The sequence below is a fragment of the Apium graveolens genome, chromosome 2, assembly GCF_009905375.1.
Source record: "Apium graveolens cultivar Ventura chromosome 2, ASM990537v1, whole genome shotgun sequence".
In the NCBI taxonomy this organism is placed as follows: domain Eukaryota; kingdom Viridiplantae; phylum Streptophyta; class Magnoliopsida; order Apiales; family Apiaceae; genus Apium; species Apium graveolens.
The window spans coordinates 310321634-310343127 of NC_133648.1; the positions used below are offsets into that span (position 1 = coordinate 310321634).

Below are 21494 nucleotides of genomic sequence, written 5' to 3' on the forward strand. Positions count from 1 at the left end.
ATCCATGTCACATCAAGATTCCAAGACATCAAGAACTCGGGTTTTAAATTTCTTTTCACACTTGAACAGGTAAGTACAGTCTTTTATGAAGTCAGGTTTATATGTACTCTCTTTTGAATTCATTTTGATGAATTCATTCTTTTGTGATTCTGAACTAGGGTTCATATTGATTTGGGGGAAATATAAAGACTTCACAATTCATTTTTAAGAAGCTATAAGGACAGGTAAGTACTTTAATTTATGCATTTGGGTTATATAAGTCCTCTATTTTGAATTCATTTTGAGGTTTTTTTACTTCAATTAGGGTTCAGTTATAAAGATTTTGGGGAAATATAAAGATTTCATAATTTAGTCTGAATTTGAGGTTCTATTCAGACTTTTAAAAGATGGATAGGTCATGGTTAAAAGCGGATAGAAGAACAAAAGAGTTCGAAAAAGGAGTGGAAGATTTGTTAATATTTGTATTTGAGAATGGTTATAATGCAGAAAAAATCAGTTGTCCATGTGTAAACTGCGCACATAGTAAATCATGGAGAGCGCAGATAGTTAAAAACCATCTTTTTCAAAATGGTATTGATCAAACTTATACACGTTGGATATGGCACGGGGAGAATAATTCTGTAGAAAGTTTTAATGAAACTGACACTTCGGAATCTATCAATCAAGGCACCTCAAGAATGGGTGAATGTGACGAGGACGACGATGATGATATGTCTTCTGATGAAAGTTCTGACGAAACCGACACTTCTGATTTCATTAACCATGTTAAAGGTGAACATCAACCTCTTTATCCTGGATGTGAGAGGTACACTAAGATGAAAGCTCTGGTCCAGTTATACAACTTGAAAGTGAAGCATGGTATATCTGATTCATGCTTTAGTGATATTCTGTTATTACTTGGCTCTTTACTTCCAGAAGGCAACAACATCCCTTCTTCCTTCAATGAAGGAAAAAAAACCTTATGCATTAGGAATGGGGTATGAAAAGATACACGCAAGTCCGAATAATTTTCTCTTATACCGTGGCGATTTAGATGAAAAACAAACTACTTGTCGCGTATGTAAGGCCTCTAGATGGAAATTGAACAAAAAAGGAGATGAACTTGAAGGGGTCCCTGCTAATGTTCTATGGTATTTCCCGTTGATACCAAGATTACGAAATTTATTCAATACACCTCACATTGCAAAGGACATGATGTGGCATGACACCGAGCGACAAAAGGATGGTAAAATGAGGCATCCGGCTGATTCAATAACATGGAAGGATGTCGACCAAAAATGGCCTGATTTTGCATCAGAGACTAGGAACCTTCGAATAGCTTTATCTTCCGATGGTTTCAATCCTTTTCATGGAAACCGTACTGATTACTCAAGCTGTCCTGTTTTGCTATCAATTTATAACCTTCCTCCATGGCTTTGTATGAAGAGAAGGTATATTATGCTCTGCTTGTTAATATCTGGACCGACTGAGCCTGTAAATGATATCGACGTGTTCCTTCAACCACTAATAGAAGATCTGCAAAAGTTGTGGCGTGGGAAACAAATGTATGACGCTTATAAGAAAGAGTCTTTCATGTTTAGGGGCATTTTTTTGTGGACAATAAGTGATTATCCTGCCTTAGGGAACTTGTCAGGAAATGTTATTAAAGGGTATAATGCGTGTACTATTTGTATTGATGAAACAAAAGCTACTAGGTTGGTTAATTACCGTAAGATGGTGATTATGAGGCATCGAAGATGGTTACCCCGTAATCATCCTTATAGAAGGCAGAAATCAACTTTTGATAACACTGTGGAGAAGGGGGTCGCACCTGTTCCATTAACCGGAGAAGAGGTTTTTCAAAGAGTACAACATTTAAGGGCCCGTGTATTTGGAAAGAAACAACGGCAACCATGATGGAAGAAAGGTGAACCTCGACCTGTTTGGAAAAAGGTTTCAATATTCTTCCAACTTGAGTATTGGGATTTTTTGCCAGTTAGGCATGTTCTCGATGTGATGCACATCGAGAAAAATATATGCGAAGCCCTTCTTGGAACTTTACTAAATATTCCTGGGAAGACAAAAAGATAGGGAATCTGTCCGTCTTGATATGGCTGAAATGGGAATAAGAACGGAGCTGAGACCTAAGACTCCTGGAAAGAAAGAAAAGGTACCGTTGGCATCATGGAACTTAATGCATGCAGAAAAAAAAATAGTTTGCTCATCATTTCTTAAAATGAAGTTGGCAGATGGATTTTGTTCAAATATTAAGAATCTTGTAAACATGGAAAATCTTCGGCTTGTTGGAATGAAATCTCATGATTGTCATACGATATTGCATCATTTGCTTCCAATCTCAATTCGATCAGTATTACAAAAACAAGTCAGGTGCACAATTATTAGGTTTTGCCTTTTCTTCAAGGCAATTTGCAGTAAAGTGATCGATGTAGACAAGTTGGAAAAAATGCAGAGTGAGTTAGTGGAAACATTGTGCCAGTTTGAAAAGCACTTTCCCCCTTCATTCTTTGATGTGATGATCCATCTCTCAGTTCATCTCATGAGAGATGTTAAACTTTGTGGGCCAATATTCCTTCGTTGGATGTATCCCTTCGAGAGATATCTAAAAGCGTTTAAAGGATATGTACGGAACCCGGCTCATCCCGAATGGTGTATTGCTGAGGCATATGTTGCCGAAGAGGCGGTGGAGTGTTTGGTGAATTTTGAAAAATCTATCGTAGGAGTGTCTCAAAATGCAAAGTATGAGCAGAATGCAAGACCTCTATCTGGTGCGACATTGATAAAGCCGAGCGATGAGGACTTGCATCTAGCACATTTGTGTTTTCTCCAAAATACAACTAACATTAGACCATATTTTGAGTAAGTTAGTGATATTTAAGTGTGTGTTATTTCATTATTTTCTGCACTTTGATTAATATACTAAAGAAAGTGATTTTTCTCGCAGCGAGCATATGGCATCTTTGATGATAAGATACCAACAACATGAAAATGATGAAGTTTGGCTTAAAAACAAGCAAAATGCAGAATTTCATAAATGGTTCAGGAAAAAGGTATAATTGTTATTTAAATAAAAACATCATAAATAGGCCTAGTTTATATTTTTCTGGTAAAAGTATTTGTTATTTGTTTATTTAAGCCAACATCATAATTAATATTTATCAATTTGTTTTAAATAGATTCAATCAGAATTGTTGGATGACCATAACAACATACCTGGGGAGATAAGGTGGATTGTTGAAGGGCCCAACAAGAATGTCCCTACATTTAGCGGATATAGAATCAACGGTGTTACGTTTAGCACCAAGGAGCGTGATGACACTCGACAAGTTCAGTGTAGTGGTGTCTGTGTTGTTGCAGATACAATGCTTGTACAGGGTAAGGAGAAGAATATTGAACATACTTCACAGACCTACTATAGAGTTATAACAAGTATATGGGAGTTGGACTATAACAAATTTAGAGTCCCAATATTTCGTTGTAATTGGGTAGATATGAACCAGGGGGTTAAGGTAGATGACTTGGGATATACAATTGTTAATTTGAACAAATTAGGTTTCGTAAATGATCCGTTCGTGCTAGGGAAACATGTTAAGCAGGTTTGTTACATTGATGATCCTCTTGAAAAACATTGGTATGTCGTGTTGAAATTACCGGAAAAGAACTGTTATGAATAATGTGATGATGAAAATGATGGATCAGTAGAAATAAAACTTGAGAATGAGCTGCCCTTGCCAATGTTTTCCAATGTTGACGAACTTGATGAGGAAAAAGCTAGTTATATGCAGGACGAAGATGAATGGATTCAACTCCCATGATGGTAAAAATTACCTTCTTTTAAGTTAAATTGTCTAGAAAATTACCCCAGCATGAGTGAGGTCCTTCTATAATTTATTTATTCGTAAATCTTTTTTTTATTTCTCGAATTATTATTTGCCAAAATTTGATAATTTTAATTAATCAGTGTCAATTATGATTACTGTTTTAATATATATGAAGTTAGCAGTTTTTTTTAATTTTATAAATGATTTATCATACTGGAATTTGTCATTTTCTAATTTATCGCTCCCTTTTTCTTGATTCTTTGGACTGTCTGGCATTTATATGTTGGATTCAGTGTCATCTAATTATTGGACAGTAGTGTTGATGGGCCATAAACCCTGTTAATCTTAAATTTGTAACCATGTTCAGTTTTTTTATTTTTCTTTCAATGACCAATGTGATTATTGATCCAGATTTCATTGTTTCCCGTTTTAGCCCATTTTCGTGGAAAAGCCTGTTTGATTGCATTATTGGTTTTATGGACATGCCTAATTAAAACCGTTGGTCGCTTGTCAAGGTTTTGGTTGGAATTCTGATCGAATAAGGTGTTCAATATATGATACCATGCTTCTTCTCTGCCAACAACTTGTTACTGGGGGTAGAGGGTTACCAGCACCTTCTTCAATTGTCTTCAGCTGGAGGAATTTGGTCCAAGTCAGTTGGTGACGATTAAAAAATGGGAACTTACTGCCAATGAAAAGACCCTGGTTTAGCTGCAGAAAAAGTCAAGAACACGGGTATTAGAAAGACACGGCGAGGAAGAAAATACTCAGTAATCATATAACATCAACTCATCAAGTTTCTTCAAGAAATACTCTTGATATTTTACTTATTTATGAACTTTTATCAATTTGCTTACCGGGAATACATTTCTTTCACCCACAATTGCTCCATTGACAAACTTTGTGTTGTCTCTTGTTATATTAGCTTATAAGAATGCCATTCGGTCAATACCAGTGCCACTGAGGGTTGTCGGAGGTCCATCAGCACTTATGCCTCCACTTGGCAACACCCTTTGCCCAGTTGGACATATATTACTGCTTTCATCTCGTGTTGTTATCTCTTCCATCACAATTCCATAAGTGAACTTGCTTTGACGAGTGAAATTCTGCAATAAGTAATTATTTGTTGGGTGTGATAAGTAAGCTTACATAACATCTTAATAAGTAATTTGGTTTGTGAATTATCCAATTGAAATTAGTTGTTGACTTGAGGAAATATTCTGATTTGCCAACTTGATTGAGGGTTTTTTGCTAGTCTATATTGGTTGGATGATATTTTGTTAGGTAGTCATTGGTTGGCTATTTTTGTATTAATTTTCTAGGGATTTAATATATATACAACTCATTTTTTTCATTTTAACATTACTCAGAGACAACAGTTTATAGATAATCTATTAAACCATCTTCTGCCTAGAGTTTAGATAACATGCATGAAGAACCAAACCATTGTGTGTTTAAGTTTCTAACAAGTTTTTTACATCTTAAACCGTTGTCTATTAGTTAAGAGATGAAAAAAGTAAACTGCTGAGTTGTTAAAATTTTGTGGGAGATTAAATTAAAATAGGACGGAGAATGAAAAATAAATAATTCAAAACAACCTCTAAAAGTATCTTTTAAAGTGTGGTGTTTAGACAACGCGTTATAAATCCATCGTGTAAATCTTATAAATATAATGCTTTAAAACACCATTATATGTGGCCTTTCCTTTTAACAATGGTATAAATGCACAGTTGTTTGATTTTTAATGAGACAAGGGTAAGAATAAGCACTTGTCCAAATTACACAATATAAGCAGCAAAACCATCATCTTAATCTGATAAATGGTTGTTATTTAACAACAGTTCTAGCATGTTGTCTTTGTATTCTAAGATAACATTTTAGTTTGCACACTGTTGTCTGATTCCATGGGAGGGCATAACAAAGACAACAGTTTTTGAACTGATAGATAACTATTGTCTGTCCTTAAGCTCACACAACTATTTTTTTTTTCAAAATCATTTAACCGTTGTATTTTTTAGGACAACGGTATTCTTTTAACCGTTGTCTTTCAACCGTTGTCTGATTGTATTTTCCTTGTAGTGAAAAGTAATTCGTGATTGGCCTACTCCTACAACGGTTTCAGAGGTTCATTATTTTTATGGGCTTGCAACTTTCTATAGGCGCTTTATCAAAGATTTTACCACTATAGCGTCACTTGTTACGGAATGTACAAAAAAAGGAAAGTTTAACTAGAGTGAAGAGGCACATAAGAGTTTCGCTATATATATTGAAGAAAAAATTGTGTACCGCACCCGTTTTACCTTTATTCAATTTTGAAAAGTTGTTCAAGGTTGATTGTGATACTAGTGGTGTGGGGATTGGTGATGTTTTATCTCAGGGATGCAAGCCTATATGTTATTATAATGAGAAGCTCAGTGACATGAGGCAAAAGTGCAGTACATATGATAAAGAATTCTATTCATTTGTGTGAGCTTTGAAAGTATTGGAGCACTATTTATGGGGAAAGAAGTTATTCTTTATTATGATCATAAGGCTTTAAAATATTTGAACATCCTGAAATGGATTAGTGAAGACATGCACGCGAGGTGCTTCCAGTTCTTGCAGAAATTTCATTTCCGTCTACAATATAAGTACGGGGTTCAAATTATTGTTTTTGATGCCCTAAGTGTGGCGCCCTCTGAACCTAGGTCAGAAGTTTGGGGTCCACACACACATACCTTATTTATAACCTGTTTATAGCAATAATGAAGATAATAATAATATACAGTGACCCTACTTACCAACTACCAGGGACCGCAATAGGTTAAAGTATGCACACAAGCCAAACACACACTTATATACAAACCGTTCAAATCCCCACTACTCAAACTCAGAACTGAGTATTAAACATTATTACAAACTTTTACAAACTTAAATTATTCCAAAAGATGACTACTCGCTTAACTCGATCAACCTGAACCCCTAGCTCTCGCGCTGGACTGGGGATCCTCGTTACCAACTGGTTCCTTCCTAACTGGAAAAGAACATAAACAACATCGCACAAATGAGCTAACTAGCTCAGCAAGTCACAATGACAAAACTGAGAATAACGATCATCAAGTGAAAAGGGTTATGATGCCAAGTGAACAATGAATTTTGATTTAGAATTGGATATTATATTTTCATTTTAAAAAAAAAAACCAAGGTTAGGCTGCTGATCAGTCACGCACTAACCGCGAGCAAAGCACACAATACTGCTCTAACTACTGGATCCACAGCACACATTGGCGTAACTTGACCATTATATGGTCTGACCACGAATCTGGTCCACAATTTTATAAAAACAATCCAATTTTAACATAATAATAGGATAAACAATAATAAGCAATAAACAGAATCATTAACAACATTGAATATTCGATAATGAAATGGTTTCAATCTTCATAAGGATCAATATGGCATTTTCAAAGCTTGGCTGTTAGGTAATGAAAGAATTGGATAACAAAGGAATCAATGTTTTAGGGTTTCAAGGAATTGGTCTTTCAAATCATAAGGTACAATGGTTTGACTATGTAAGTAATTCGATTCAGTGTTTGGTATTTAGTTTGTATGTATTTGTGGAGTAGTATCGTATGTTTATGGTTCGTATCTGGGTGTACAACAATCAATGGTTTAGAAAGAATAAGGTTTATGGCTCAAGATCAATAACTGGAAACAGGCTTTAGGGTTCAGTGCTTCAAAGCACTTACAATATAGAACATGACTATCAATCCACTACAATATATCTTGAGAAAGTTCAGAACACTTGCCTGGTACTAGCTTGCTATACTGCACTCACTTTCAATCACAACTGTCTTACTCCTCGACTATTTGTTTCCCTTTTCTAAGCCTTGCCTCTTCTGCTCACATATCACAAGCATCTATCAATATTTAACTCATACGATTCTATTCGAAACACATTTATATCTACCTTTCGTTTCACCCAAATCCGATTAACGGATTGAAAGTTATACTATAAACAAGTAAACATCGAATATATAGACCGACAGAGTGTGGCCGAAGAACACGATTTCGGCCACCTCAGGCCACGAAACTATCCAGAATTAAACTACAGGCTACCAGCAACTTGTACATGCAATCAAAACACATCAATCATCCCAGTCCTGGCCGAAAAATGGCCAAGAACATCGCCGGTTTCCGGCGAACCTACGAAAACTTCAAACTACAACTCCCTTCGATTCAGACATCCTCTGTTAACGAGCTATATACCAATCGATTGCAAATTACATAAGGAACACAACCCACTATAAATCAACAGCTAATAACCCCTAAATCAGAAAGCCCCAAATTTCAATTAAAAATATTCATACGGGTTATAAACCCTAATTTCAAAATTCGAAAATTAAACTAAATTTTGAACATGTTATTCAACTCCAAATCAGGCATATGACATATGAAAATCATCAGGAAAACAAGCTCTACAACATGCAATCATCAAATCATTCAAACAATCATCCGAACAAAAATTCATATTTTTAATAAAAATAATTCGAAAATAAACAAATTTTCAGAAAATAAACCTTGATTTCTGCAGGTATATGGTTCCCAAAATCTGATAGTACACCTCAAGACCTTTGTTTTGAGTACTCGAGCTTTCCAAACGGACTCTGGTAACACCTCCGATTGTTGGTTTGATTTTCAGAAAGGTTTATGAATATATGAATTTTCTCTGGAAATTTATATAATTACTGACTGCAAATGATTTTTGATACTGAATAATTTACGGTAAAGGCTATTTATAATTACGGAAAATTAGTATCCCGTTGGATCATTTTGGATATAAAATGGTACGTTTATTTATAAAAACTGATCCAAACGGTACTGGTTTTAGGGATAATTATCCAAATCTGTAAAATTTGTACTGCGGTCTTGGTCTCAGCGCCTGGTTACACGTATTACGAGGTGATAATTGTGATAGTTTAATAAAAAAGATCTCGTTTATCGAAAATACGAGTTTTATTGATTTACCGAAACGAATAACGTATTGAAAATATTGCGCCGGGACCTGCACATGACAAACCGTACGCCGGATCGAAAAAGTCAAAACATGGAAAATGCTCGGAATATTGTGATTAGGTTAGGAAGGAGTTCTCGGACGAGTTTCGGGTTATAAAAACGTAAAAACGGATAACGTCGGTTGGTTCCCGTTTGTATAAAATAGTTTTTAAATACTCGGAAAAAGATTTTATAAAACCATATAATTTGTATAAAATCATAAATCATCATAAAAATAATTAGGAAGATATGACATTTATCTATATTTTATTTTGGACATATAAAAAATAATATACTCAATTAATATAATTTTTAAACATCCAAGCACATTTAACACTTAATAAATAATTCATAGAATAGATACTAAACACATATAATAATTATTTATTAGCAAAAATAATTACACGATATATTCCGGATATTACATCCTCCCCCCTTAAAAGGATTATGTCCTCAGAATCTCCTAAGAAAATAAATGAGGGTACTTTTCTTTCATATCACTTTCTAACTCCCAGGTTGACTCTTCAACCTCTGGGTTTCTCCACAATACTCTTACTAACTTTACCACTTTTTTCTTAATACTTTCTCTCTTTCCTCTAGAATCTCTATTGGACTCTCTACATATGACAAATCTGCCTGAAGCTCTATTGGCTCATATTCTATTACATGCCTGGAGTCTGGATTATACTTCTTAAGCATCGATACGTGAAAAATATTGTGAATGTGCTCCATGTACGGAGGTAATGCCAACTCGTAAGCTACTTTGCCAACGCGCTTTAGAATCTCAAAAGGTCCAACATATCTGGGGCTCAGCTTTCCTTTCTTTCCAAACCTCGTTAGTCCCTTCCACAGTGATACTTTCAGTAATACCAAATTCCCTTCTTTGAATTCCATGTCTTTCCTTGACTGATCTTCATATTTCCTTTGATGGTCCTGTGCGGCTATCAATCTCTTCTAGATAACTTCAACAACTTCCTTTGTCGGCTTCACTAATTCAGGTCCAAGTATTTTGCATTCTCCTACTTCATCCCAATACACTGGAGATCTGAATTTGCGTCCATAAAGGGCTTCATAGGGTGGCATCCCAATACTGGCATGATAACTATTGTTGTAAGCAAATTCTACCAGAGGTAAATGCTCGTCCTAACTCCCTTTGAAGTCAATAGCATAAACACGTAATATATCTTCAATTGTCTGGATTGTTCTTTCACTCTGGTCGTCCGTCTGTGGATGGTAAGCCGTACTCATATTCAGTCTTGTTCCCAAACATTCTTGAAAACTTTTCTAAAATCTTGAATTAAATCTTGGATCTCAATCAGATACGATAGACACAGGAACTCCATGACGAACTACAATTTCCTTCAGGTACATATGGACTAACTTATCGAGCGAAAATCTTTCATTTATAGGCAGAAAATGAGCTGACTTGGTAAGTCTATCCACTATAACCCAAATGGCATCATGATTAGCCCTTGTCCTTGGTAATCCAACTATGAAATCCATGGCAATATGTTCCTACTTCCACTTTGGAATTTCCAATGGCTGTAGCAATCCACTTGGTCTCTGATGCTCTACTTTAACTCTCTGACATGTATAACATCTGCTAACCCATTCCGCAATTTCCCTCTTCATGTCTGGCCACCAATAATTTTCCTTTAAATCTTTGTACATCTTGGTACTTCCTGGATGGATTGAATATCTTGAATTATGAGCTTCCTGTAAAATTTCATTCTTCAGTTCCGTCACCGGTGGAATCCAAATTATAAAAGAAAACCTAAGAATACCTTCATCGTCCTTTTGCGTGCACAATTCTTCACCTACCAAACGATTTATGTCTTGATCCATTATTTCTTCTTGACATTTCTTTATCTTCTCTAACAACTCTGACTGGAAAGTCATACTATACATTTTTGCTTCATTAGGCTTGCAAACTCTAATCTCCAATTCCAGTTTCTGAAATTCTTTATATATTTCTTCGGGTACTGATAACACATTTAACTTTTCTTTCCGATTCAACGCGTCTGCTACAACGTTCGCTTTACCGGGATGATACTTAATCGTGCAGTCGTAATCCTTGATCAATTTTAACCATCTGCTTTACCTAATATTAAGCTCCTTCTATGTGAATATGTACTTCAAGCTTTTGTGATATGTGTAAATCTCGTATTTTCCTCCATATAGATAATGTCTCCAAATTTTCAAAGTAAAAACTATGGCTGCTAGCTCCAAATCATGAGTAGGATATTTCTGTTCGTGTGGTTTCAATTGCCTTGACGTATACGCAATCACCATATCGTGCTGCATCAGAACACATCTGAGTCCTTTATGAGAAGCATCACTATAAATTACGAAATTCCCTTGATCGTCTGGAAGTGACAAAACAGGTGCCGTGATTAATCTTCACTTCAATTCCTGAAAACTTTCTTCGCATTTATCGTTCCATATAAACTTTTCATTCTTTTGTGTAAGCTTTGTCAATGGTGTTGCAATCCTTGAGAAATTTTGAACAAATCGACGATAATATCCCGCTAATCCCAAGAAACTTCTTACCTCTGTTGGTGTTCTCGGTCTTTCCCAATTTGTAATTGCCTCAATCTTTGCTGGGTCCACTTTGATCCCTTCATTACTGACTATGTGTCCTAAGAACTGAACTTCCTGTAGCCAAAACTCACACTTCGAAAATTTAGCATATAACTTCTTTTTCCTTAAAATCTCCAAAGTTGTTCTCAAATGTTCCGCATGATCCTCTTCCGTCTTTGAATAAATCGAAATATCGTCTATAAACACAATAACGAACTTATCCCAATATTCCTTGAAAATTCTATTCATCAGGTCCATAAACACTGCTGAGGCATTTGTTAATCCAAAAGACATCACTAAAAATTTGTAATGTCCATACCTTTTTCTGAAAGCTGTCTTCGGTATATCCTCTAGCTTAATCTTTAGTTGATGATATCCCGATCTTAAGTCAATCTTGGATAAGTACTTGGCTCCCTTCAATTGGTCAAACAGATCTTCAATTCTGGGTAACGGATACTTGTTCTTGATTGTAAGCTTGTTGAGCTCCCTATAGTCGATGCACAGTCTCATGCTTTCATCCTTCTTTTTGACAAATAGTACCGGTGCACCCCACGGGGATACACTGGGTCTGATTACTCCTTTCTCTAACAACTCTTGCAATTGCTTCGCTAGCTCTTTCATCTCAATGGGCGCCATTCTGTACGGAACCTTGGATACCGGTTCTGTTCTAGGTGCTAAGTCGATCGCAAACTCAATTTCTCTATCTGGAGGAAGTCCTGGTAACTCATCGGGAAACACGTCTGGAAATTCATTCACTATTGGAATATCTTCAAGTTTTGCTGGCTCCTGACTTCTGTCAATCATATATGCCACGAAATGCTCGCATCCTTGTCGTAGTAACTTCTTGGCTTGAATCATCGTTAAGAACTTCTTTACTTGCTTATGGCCCTTGAACGTTAATATCCTTTCATCTGGCGTCTTCACCATTACCTTCTTATTTCGACAATCTATCTGGGCATCATGCTTAGATAACCAGTACATTCCTAAGATAACGTCAAATTCTCCTAGCTTAAATGGTATTAAATCTACACAAAACTTACTACCAGAAATCTCAATCTCAAAATTACCACAAACTTGATTAACAGATACTCATTCTTGATTTGCTTAATCCACAGTCATTATTTCATTTAAATACTCAACTGGACAATTTAACTTACTAACAAAATCTTGTGAAACAAACGATCGAGTTGCTCCCGAATCTATTAACACTTTGGCACATAAAGAATTCACATTTAGCGTACCTGCTACGACATCAGTATCCTTGATAGCGTCCTTCATAGACATATCAAAAACTCTCGCCCTTGGAGTCTCATTCACTGCTAGCGTAGATCCCATAATCCTCAATGCATTACTGACTGGGGCTGGTGTCTTGCATTCACTTGCTATATGTCTTGGCTTCCCATATTTAAAACACATAAATCCAATGGCTGGAACCTTCACTGCTGGATTCTGGGTAGGCTGATCCTTATTTGCTGGCTCTCTTGCTGGCTGATTTCGGCATTCCCATGAATAGTGGCCTTTCTGATTGCACTTGAAACAAACTACATTCAACTTATTACAAACTCCTCCATGCTTCTTCCCACATACCTGACAATCTGGAAAAGTTAATCTCAACTGATTCGACTGATTCACATTAACTGGATGGTTGCCCTGGCCTCCGTCGCCGGCATTTTGTCTCTTGAAATTAAAAATTTTCCCTGGCTGAAACTTGCCCTTCTTAAAATTTAGAAACTTCCCTGGTTGTGACTGACCTTCATTCCCTTCGGACTTTCTCTTCTTACTTTCTTTTTCCTTCTATGACATCTCACTCTCTGTCTCTGCAATCATGGCCTTCTGTACGACTCCTGTATAGGTATCCAATTCAAAAATGGTTACCTTCCCTCTGATCCATGGCTTCAGACCTTGCTGGAATCTCTTAGCCTTCTTCCTATCAGTATCCACATATGACGGCACATACCTTGACAATTCTTCAAACTTACTCTCATAATTCACCACCGACATATTTCCTTGCTTTAAATCTAAAAACTTCAGCTCCAACTGATCTTGGACAAACTGAGGAAAATACTTTTCTAAAAACAATTCCTTAAACCTTTCCCAAGTAATAACATCTGTACCTTCCAATGTCTTTACCATCTCCCACCAATAGGTGGACTCATTCTTCAAATAATAGCTTGCAAACGCAACCTTATATTTTTCCTTTAATTTCACTAAGGCAAATGCCTTCTCTATCTCATTTAACCAAACATTTGCTTCAATCGGTTCTAAGGAACCCATGAATTCTGGTGGGTTTACCGCCTGAAAAGTTTTAAAAATTACCTGGGGATTGGTCTGTCTTTGCTGTTGTTGTGCCAGGTGAACTGTTTGTTGGGCCAAGATTTGGAACATCTAGGCTATAGCTGGGTCTATAGGTTTTGGGTTTACATTCTGGTTTGTACCTTCTTGGTTGTTACTATTGTTGTTGTTGTTGGTTTCTTCATTCTTGGTGTTGGTGCGGGTATTTCTTCTGGGAGGCATTTTCTGTAAAGAATCAAACAACTTATTTAGCCTTTAAATCAAATCCTTTGCATAAAAGAAAAGTTTTGTAAAACAGAAATATCTCTTTTTTAAACAGTTGTAACAGTTGGACTAAGTAAATTACATGCTTCTTAACAGAATATAAACAGTTAAAGGAAAAGGGTACATGGTATCACAGGGGTATAACTGGTGCAATAAATAAGGTAAAGTAAAACAGGTGCAGTAAAGTAAATGATAATGCTGTAAAGAAAAAGGTACTGATATATATAAATCAAAAGTTTTGGGTAGTACAAGCGTAAAGACGCTTCAGAAGTAAAAGCAAAAGGGTACAACAACCTACTCATTAGTCAGCAGTTCTAGTCTATAAAATACAACTCAAAAGTCTACTGATAAACACTACACACTACTGTACATACTACACAAACATAACAACACTGATCGGCCTCTCCATCTCTAGATCTCTCACTCAACTCCAAGGAAACTCTGGTCCTCCCAGCCTCTCAAAGTCCTCCATCACCTCAGTAGCCCATCCCATAAGTGCATCAGTGCCTCGGCCAGGTAGTGTAGCTCCATGTAGCCTAGCCTCAAGAACCCTCTGTGTTACATGAATCTCCTCTCGAAGTTCCCTCATACCACGATCAACATCTGTAGTCCTGATGATATACTATAGCTCTCGGATCTGGGCCAACAAAGAATCATGCTCCAATAGAAGAGCCTCATTCTAGTAATAAGGAACTGGGGGCAATGTAGACTGGAATGGGGCACCTGCAACTGAATGCCCAGTGGAATCTCAATCAGCTGGTGGGGGTCCTCTGATAGGTGGCCTCATGCCTGGGGGTGGAATAGCCTGTAATGGTACGGGCTGCAACACAGGTGGAGGTAGAATAGCCAACACTGGTGGAATAGCAGGACGTGGATCTGAAGATGGTCTTCCAACTGAAGGCTCTGAGTGATCAACTGATATGGGGATGAAAGAGTCGGCCATCGCTGCTATCTGAAATCATATCGTAATATAAGAATCTCGAACCACGACGCGAATCATACTAATACCTATTATACCGTAGCACTCAACTTCTCGACGTTCTATCTTTCTATTCCTTACTTCTAATCCTAGCCCTCTACCCATTCCCCTCAATCTAGGCTTGTGTCAGTGACTTATAACCTGTAGCTCTGATACCAAACCTTTGGCGCCCTCCAAACCCGGGTCAGAAGTTTGGGGTCCACACACACACATACCTTATTTATGACCTGCTTATAGCGATAATGAAGATAATGATAATATACAGTGACCCTACTTACCAACTACCACGGACCGCAACAGGTTAAAGTATGGACACAAGCCAAACACACACTTATATACAAACCATTCAAATCCCAACTACTCAAACTCAGAACTGAGTATTAAACATTATTATAAACTTTTACAAACTTAAATTATTCCAAAAGATGCCTACTCACTTAACTCGATCAACCTGAACCCCTAGCTCTCGCGCTGGACTGGGGATACTCGTTACCAACTGGTTCCTTCTTAACTGGAAAAGAACATAAACAATATCGCACAAATGAGCTAACTAGCTCAGCAAGTCACAATGACAAAACTGAGAATAATGATCATCAAGTAAAAAGGGTTATGCTACCAAGTGAACATTGAATTATGATTTAGAATTGGATATTATATTTTCATTTTAAAAAACAAACAAGGTTAGGCTGCTGATCAGTCACGCACTAACCCTGAGCAAAGCACACAACACTGCTCTAACTACTGGATATAAGGCACACATTGGCCTAACTTTACCATTATATGGTCTGACCACGAATCTGGTCCACAATTTATAAAAACAATCCAATTCTAACATAATAACAGGATAAACAATAATAAGAAATAAACAGAATCATTAATAATATTGGACATTCGATAATGAAATGGTTTCAATCTTCATAAGGATCAATATGGCATTTTCAAAGCTTGGTTGTTAGGTAATGAAAGAATTGGATAATAAAGGAATCAATATTTCAGGGTTTCAAGGAATTGGTCTTTCAAAACATAAGGTACAATGGTTCAGTGTTTGGTATTTAGTTTGTATGTATTTGTGAAATAGTATCGTATGTTTATGGTTCGTATCTGGGTCTACAACAATCAATGGTTTAGAAAGAATAAGGTTTATGGCTCAAGATCAATAACTGGAATCAGGGTTTAGGGTTGAGTGCTTCAAAGCACTTGCAATATAGAACAGGACTATCCATCCACTACAATATATCTTGAGAAAGTTCAAAACACTTTCCTTGTACTAGCTTGCTATACTACACTCACTTTCAATCACAACTGTCTTACTCCTCGACTATCTGTTTCCCTTTCCTATGCCTTGCCTCTTCTGCTCACATATCACAAGCATCTATCAATATTTTACTCATACAATTCTATTCGAAACACACTTCTATCTACCGTTCGTTTCACCCAAATCCGATTAACGGATTGAAAGTTATACTATAAACAAGTAAACATCGAATATATAGACCGACAGTTAACCAACAAGTCACATATAGCATATAACATGTCAAATAATTAATCATATATCATTTATAATGGAGTCTCGGGTCATAATCAGGTTTTCGGGTATTCAAAATGATTTTTAAAACATTTTTCGGAATTAAAACGGGTCATTGGATCAATTTCGGAGTAATAAACAGGGTCCGGTTGGCCAAATATGGCTTCAAAACAATTTTATATTAATTATTAAGCCTTGAAAACAATTTAAAATAATATTTTAAAGCTCGAAACTATTTTTCAGAATTTTTAAATCATTTTTAAATAATTAAATCTAATTAAATAATTAACTAAAATAAATTATTAATTAAATAAATCAATTAATTTTCGAATTAATTGACCAATTAATCAATTAAATATTAACTGAAATTAATTAACTAATTAAATCAGATTTATTTTTGATTTAAAAATAATTTTTGGAATTAAAATAATAATTTTAGGAATTTTCAGAAATTAAAAACGAATTTTTATAATTAAAATAAATAGGAAATATGATTTTTAAATAATTTATAAACAGGAATCAAATAATGCAAACTCTGGATACCTGGGGGACTAAACTGTTTCTTCCCCAAAAGTCGAGGGGCCTGTTTGTAATTTTGCAAACCCCACTACGCCATAGATGGGCTAATAAGACACTCATTTTACGTCACCTTAGGCCCGCTTTATGTTGCAATAGGCCTATTGTAACGCCAAATAACCATTTCATCCGCCAATGTTGCCATTGCTATCTAATGTAATGTTTTGATTATCAACCGTAACACAAATAAAAACATTACCTTAGGGAGATAGGGTAACATTAGATAAATCAAACGTAACGGTAATTCAGTGTTACCTTAGCATTTGAAAAAATCATGTGGGACCCACCTGACTGGATTGCCACGTAGGCAGCCACGTCATATAGAGGGACCCACTGACACGTGGCGAGCAATGCCACATGGACTGCCACGTGGACTGCCATATAGATTGGCTAATCAGTGGTACCCACTGCCATGTGAGACCCACATGTGGGCCCACTTTTATTACTGACGTAACAGTAAACAAATCTAATGTAACACTGTATTTTGGCAAAAGAAACACAAATTTAGATTTTGTAACAGTGATAAATATAGCTATTGTAACACTAATAGATAACATTTTGAAATGTAGTTTTGATAAACACATTACTGCCATTAACAAAATAACAATTCAACTATACCAAAACATATTTCCCCAACAAACTAGTCTTACCGCATTCAGAACACCAACTCCGCCAACATAATAACCACTTCGCCAAAATTATAGTACGATTCACTACATCACTCCACCAAAATCATACTAACAAGAACACCAAACAATCCCCAAATTCCAACTCCAACCAAACCAAATAAACACCATCCACCACCAATTACAGTGAGTACCAAAAGTTATAAACCAATAATTCAAAAGTCTAAATAACATAACTGTCCATACTATTAACTCAAGCTAATGCTTGTAAAGAGAAATATCTAAGAAGAAGTCCGGGCAGTCTTGGAAGTCCCAGCAGTCCCGATAGTCATTGGTGTACCATTTTCATCATCCTCGCTTGAAATATTAGCATCAACTTCTCCAATGTCCAGATTCAAGCCTGGATTAGCTGCTGCGATCTTTTTGAGAATAACTGACAAGTTATCCTGCACTTTCTTGGAAACCTTTTCTTCCAGTTCAGCCTCAAGTTCTCCCCTGATCTTTGCAGTCAAATCTTCCAAATAAGTGTCTGCAGGAGCCGAATCTGATTCCATCGCTTTCTTGTTCTTTCTCTACAAGAAAAATGTTGTTAAATATTAATCAATTTTACCATAGAATTGTGCTACACAACTACACAACTACTAACAAGGTTTGCATTAAGGTGGCCTATACTAATACTTAACAGCCTTTTATTTCCGCTAAGTCTCTTATGTTATTTGTTTTACCAAATAAATTAAACCAACAAAACATACTTGGCAAAGCATTTTTTATCTCTTAATTTTAAAGAAATAGACAAATTGAACTACCGTGCAGCATTTAACCTCCATAAAAAAAGTAAAGTCCTTACGTTTCTTTTTTGCGGAGCAGCCGTAGTCTTGTATGTTCGGCCATCTTGTTCATGAGATTCCAAATAAATTTCAGCTTGTGATGGCGAGGCGAGATTAGGATCAGTCTTTTTCTATTATAGAGCACAAAAGAAAAAGACAAGGTTATCTAGCTCAAAGTTACCACATAACTATTGATTTACTTAAGAAAAATTGTACATCAACTATTTAAAAAATGCCTAAGCACTAACATTCAATCAAAGGATTTATGAACAAACAACTAGGTAGTCATTACTATTTAGTAGACACAATCCAAGTGTGTACGGGAAGTCAATGAAGGCAATATTAATGCAGTTCTGAAATTGAATATCTAAATTCAAGCAAATACCAGCAAAAAATAGACATGCATCTGATTTCTGAAGAATTAAAGCACAAAAATGTTTGATGGCACTTGACATGAACAACTAAATTATTGTGTCTGCGAGCTCTATTTTATTAGTTTTTTTGGGTTGTTCACAGTGAATTATTTAAAGTTATATAAATGCGGATTGGTTTGTAATAATCTGAATATCATAACTAATCAGACAACTAAATAATTGCTAGTTATAATGATGATATCGACAAGGACAGATACATTATTTAAAAAAGGGGGGGGGTTCTAACATGTCCCATTTTAAAATTGGATTTAAGAACATGTCCACATCTAATTAAATTATAAATTTATCCTATAATCAAAATTTAATCCAATTTAACTTAACCATGGGGCCGTAATTATAATATCAAAATAAAAGGGGAAATATTCATAAATGTACTAGTTAATTTAGGAATCATACCAACTTCTCTCCAACTTCTGCACTACTGTTGGCACCCTGATTGTGTGGGTCAGTTACCGAAGCGCGGATTACTTTGTTATCATGTGCTAATTCCTATTAAAAAAAATTGCACAATCCAGTTTGAGAATCTTTAAAATCATTAAAATCATATTAAAAAGAAGCACGAAGGCACCTTCACCGACTCATCTCCCCAATACTTTATCAGCAATTTAAAATCCTCGAGCGGAATCTCCTTGGGCCTATGTTCAAGCCTTTCATCATCAGTGGCATGATGTGTGTAATGCTTTGCCTTCATCCGAGACTTGTAAGTCCTCCAGCATCTATTAATTGTCTCATAAACCCAGGACTGAGCTTCATTCGGAATAATATAATGGTCCTAATATATAATAAACTCAAGATCAATAAAATGAAGGGGTTAATTGAAAAATAAATGAAACTGAGGTTTAGGTAATAGAATTTACCCGAGTATAGTCCCACATTTTCTTCTTCAATTGTTCAGGAACCAGGCGCCAGTTGACATAAGTAAGAGAGACATTGTCCTTTGCAACTGTTCCGAGAAAATTACTCAGCTCTCTCGTAACTTTTCCGTCTCTTGAAACAGGTACATTTTGTTTGTTCAAAAAAATCACCGGTCTTTCATCACGTGTCCTTGCGTGAACAGTTAGCAGTTTTGTCCTTCCTCTCCATTTTTTGGGCTTTGGTACTTCATAGTACATGCACACACAAAAAAAGGTGACTGCGAATTTAATAATTAATTAAATTCTTACTGCCTCTCCATCAATAAATAATTAGTGTGCATAATTCATGCGTAGTTATATTTAGAAAGTAAAAGTACCTGCTTCAGTTTCTTCCTCAACAACATTTTCCGAATTAGAAGCGTGCACATTCTCGGTTGTTGGCGGAAGAATGCCCTGCTTTTGACGTTCCCGCATTGCTAAATAAGCAGATACAGACCCACGTGATTCTGAATTGCTCGCGGATTTTAAGATTTTACTACTTGTTGGTTTCAGGAGCTTAGATTTACTGGTCATTTCCTTGTCAGATGTTTTACCAGCTTGCGATGGTTCATTCTCTGTTGCAGCGGTGACATTAGCTCGCGAACGAGTTCTTGGTCCAAGGGGGACATGGTTCTTTTTCTTCCCATTCTTCGTTCTCTACAATTATTAGGATTGCAAATATAATGTGAGGCCAAAGCAATAAAGAGTATAAAATAAAAACAAAATATATAGGAAACTTGATATAGTGATAAACAAAATATCAGGTCTTAAACTAATAAAAAACACAATTTACACTCTTAAGAAACAAGGAAGGAAGGCCAAAGTAATGAAGAATGTAAAAGAAATCCATACCTCAGATGAATCATCACTATCATGTTCGTCCTCACTTTCCGGATAATAATCATCATCATCCGGAGAGGCTTTGTCTTTTTCTTTGGATTTCTCAATAACTGTTGCTGATCGAGCTCTCAAATCAATCACTAATTTTTTGATCCCAAGTTCTTCCAACCTTCTATCATTTTCCTTCATTCGATTAAGTCTTTCTTGCTCACATGCTGGTAGCGGTGGGGGGGGGGGCACCTGCAATAATTATAAATCAGCACTGTTATTAGTGTAGCTCAACTATGCATTGTACTTTCTTTCTAAAAATTTGGAAGGAGTGTTTAAGTGAATATTACAAGTGTTACAGTCCTGGTTAGAAGAAAAAAAAGAGGAACACTGACAAGGATACCTCGATGTCAGGTATAGAAAGTTCAAGGGGACATCTTACTTGGCGTGCATCACCTTGTAGCTGATCTTTCATTTTCTCATTATTTTGCAAAGTACGGGGTCTTTTTCTTTTGATTTCGGTCAATGGTGGTGGGGGCAACTACAATAATTTATGAAGACAAGGTCAGTGATTAAATTGATATAACACAACAATAATCATTATAACTTATGTTTTTAAGAAGGAAAATTAAAAAAATACCTCTTTATCCAGAATAATATCATCTTGTAACTGCAGTTTCCTTCTAGCAGACCCTTTATCGTTTCCTTGCCCAGCAGTTGCATCTTGCTGAGTAGGCAACAGAGCTGGCGATGATCGTAACGCATACCTCCGACTGGGCTCAGGTGTCTTCTTAACAATCTTCCTTGGGTTATGCTTC

General features: G+C 36.1%; 1 protein-coding gene across 1 annotated transcript; it reads left to right on the forward strand.

The window, feature by feature from the left end:
• The first annotated feature begins 386 nt into the window (after positions 1-386).
• LOC141703322 (uncharacterized) lies at positions 387-1896 on the forward strand. Its single transcript, XM_074506871.1, has 2 exons — positions 387-827; positions 916-1896. Exons 1-2 carry the CDS (start codon positions 387-389, stop codon positions 1894-1896), a joined length of 1422 nt encoding a protein of 473 aa, XP_074362972.1.
• The last annotated feature ends 19598 nt before the right edge of the window (positions 1897-21494 follow it).